The 2,466-nt window shown below is 36.1% G+C and overlaps 1 protein-coding gene across 1 annotated transcript; it reads right to left on the reverse strand.

Moving 5' to 3' along the window:
• Nucleotides 1-740: 740 nt before the first annotated feature.
• Nucleotides 741-1,974, reverse strand: LOC137807341 (Galactosyltransferase family protein). The gene has a single exon (XM_068607946.1). It carries the CDS (start codon nt 1,782-1,784, stop codon nt 852-854), a length of 933 nt encoding a protein of 310 aa, XP_068464047.1. The 5' UTR covers nt 1,785-1,974; the 3' UTR covers nt 741-851.
• Between the last annotated feature and the right edge of the window lie 492 nt (nt 1,975-2,466).

Consider the following 2,466-nt stretch of genomic DNA (forward strand, 5'->3'; position numbering starts at 1 on the left):
GTCTTTATGAAGTCCATTATTCTTGTTTAATTGTTTTCTGATATTCTTTTTACTAAAAAAAACAATGAGTTGGGTAAACAAGTAAGTCAAAGCAAACATAAAAGCTAACAAGAAAATAGAAGAACTAATTTTGATACAATTAGTCGGACTAATGGAAAAACAGCAAGCATAACTATAAATATAAAACTCTAAATAATTTCGAGTTAAATTAAATTAACTTACTTTTTATTTTCTTGGAGAAGTTTGACTTGGACAAACTCATAATAACTCTAGAAATTAAGTAATAACAATATTAATAGGGTTAATATATTGTTGCTAATATTTCTTGTAGTGTTAGTAGAATTAATAATGACATGACTTATTACATATAGCTGTTGTTTTTTTATGTTATTCCCCAACTTCTATATTACTCTTTTACGGAGGAAGATGTACTTAATTTAGTAATTAATAAATAAGTGTGGTTGACAGATTTTTTGTCCAAAAATGAAATTTAATTATAGGGATAACAATAACCATAATGAAAATGATAGAAAATAAGATGTAATTTCGAAATTAGAGAGCGAATTTACAAAAAAAATGAATGTAAAAGTATTTCAAAATCAAGTAATTAACCTAATTTTGACTCAAATTTTATTGATCTAGTTTATTTTGAAAAGTAGAAGACAGTAACTTAAACACACAGAGGAACCCTGTTCCATTGTTTTCAATGAATGTAATAGTTAAGAAGTAGGGAGCAGAAGTGATATCAAAATGAAATAAGATATTATAACATTATTAGTATCATGATATATAAAAAAATAAAATATGAAAAAGATATAAATTGCAAATGTGGAGAATGAAGATCACCTAAGCTAAGGTATATGGTAGAACTTGGATGGGTTCAAAGAATGAGTGTGGTTGAAAAAGGAGAGAGTTCGAATCCACTTCTCTTGATTCTTCAGCAAATGAACTGCAATAGTGTCATTCCAAAGCTCGTGGCTACACACGGAGGGTGGATCTGGGTAGTTGTACATAGACCACTTAGCATTGAACCTATTTTTTCCACGGCGAGCCCATCGCATCCAATCTCCAAACACCTTATCCTCTGGGCCCTCCACGTGTTTCTTGGGAATATCAGAGCCGTGGATCCACTCCACAATGTCCCAGGACACCACAAACCCCATCCCAGACATGTAGTGTTTGAAGGGGTCCATGCTTCCACACGGTATGACGAATCCATAGTATAAATCTTCCCTCGGCAGCGGCCTCAACGACCGCACCAAACTGTTGATCCTCACGTACGTGTCATCATCCGCTTTCATCACGTAGTGGAAGGGAGGGTAGGGCCCCACGCCGCTCGTGTCGTTGAACATCTCGGGCAGGCTCGTGAAGAACGTCGACGTTTTGCCCTTGTTCATGTTCTCGGTGCAGTTCAGGATGATGATGTCGTTGTGAAGCATGATCTCCAACGCCACCATCACTTTCTGATCCTCTTTTGTGAGATTGCAGAACACGAACTTCACCTCCACTTTAGCGCCCTCCCAGGTTTGCGTGCCGTACACGAGGCGCAGGAAGTGTCGTCGTAGGTACTGGTCGGGGAGGGTCAGAACGGAGATCAGGATTCGAAGGTCTTCTGATTCGTTTCTTGTGGGTGCTGTTTCGTTTGAGGGAGCAAATCGACCCAACCTTAGTAAACCACTGAATCGAACTTCGTTAATTGAGGCGAACAAGCAGAGGAAGACGACGAATATGAAACAATAGCACATGAATCGCCCCCGGTTGGGCTTTGGGTACTTTGACGCCATTGTTCAAGCTTCGGAAAAGAAAGTGAAGTATGGCATTTTCTTCCGGAAATGAAATTTGTAGTGTAGGGAGCGATGATACTAATAAAATTTGAAGTTTCTTAGATGTAACGCATAGGAGAACATTTTCGTGCTACTGGGATTTCCTTTTGACTTCTCCTCTTCTAAAGTAAATGTTGAGTAACTCAAATCCATTGCACCTTTTCTTTTTTCTTTATTGAACCAAATAGAAAAAAATTAATAAAAAACAATAAAAAAATATAAATTTAGATGTATTTTTGTTTGGTGACAATAAAATGTCATTACAAAATAATTAGATGGAGGGAGAATTGATGAGTTTGAATGGTTATGATGGTTTCTATTATTAAGGTATTTATTAATAATCCGTAATATGTTGGGATGGTGGAGTTGGGCCTAAACGTTGGGCGCGTGAAATTGTTGAGTGTGGTTAGTGGTTTGGTCAACTTTTTGTAATTAGGCGTATTTGCATGAACAAAGGAGGCTTCGGCATCATTCACGCTATACTTGATTACGATGCAAGTAACGACGTTGACTACCAAATCATTCTTTAAGATCCTCAGTTAAAATACCAGAAACTGTATTTATTTATTCAATAAATTTTATATACTAATTATGATAAAGATACCTAGAGAAAATAACAAATATAAAAAAGTTAGCTAAAGTG

Source organism: Phaseolus vulgaris, chromosome 3 (assembly GCF_051622355.1).
Source record: "Phaseolus vulgaris cultivar YP4 chromosome 3, ASM5162235v1, whole genome shotgun sequence".
Lineage (NCBI taxonomy): Eukaryota > Viridiplantae > Streptophyta > Magnoliopsida > Fabales > Fabaceae > Phaseolus > Phaseolus vulgaris.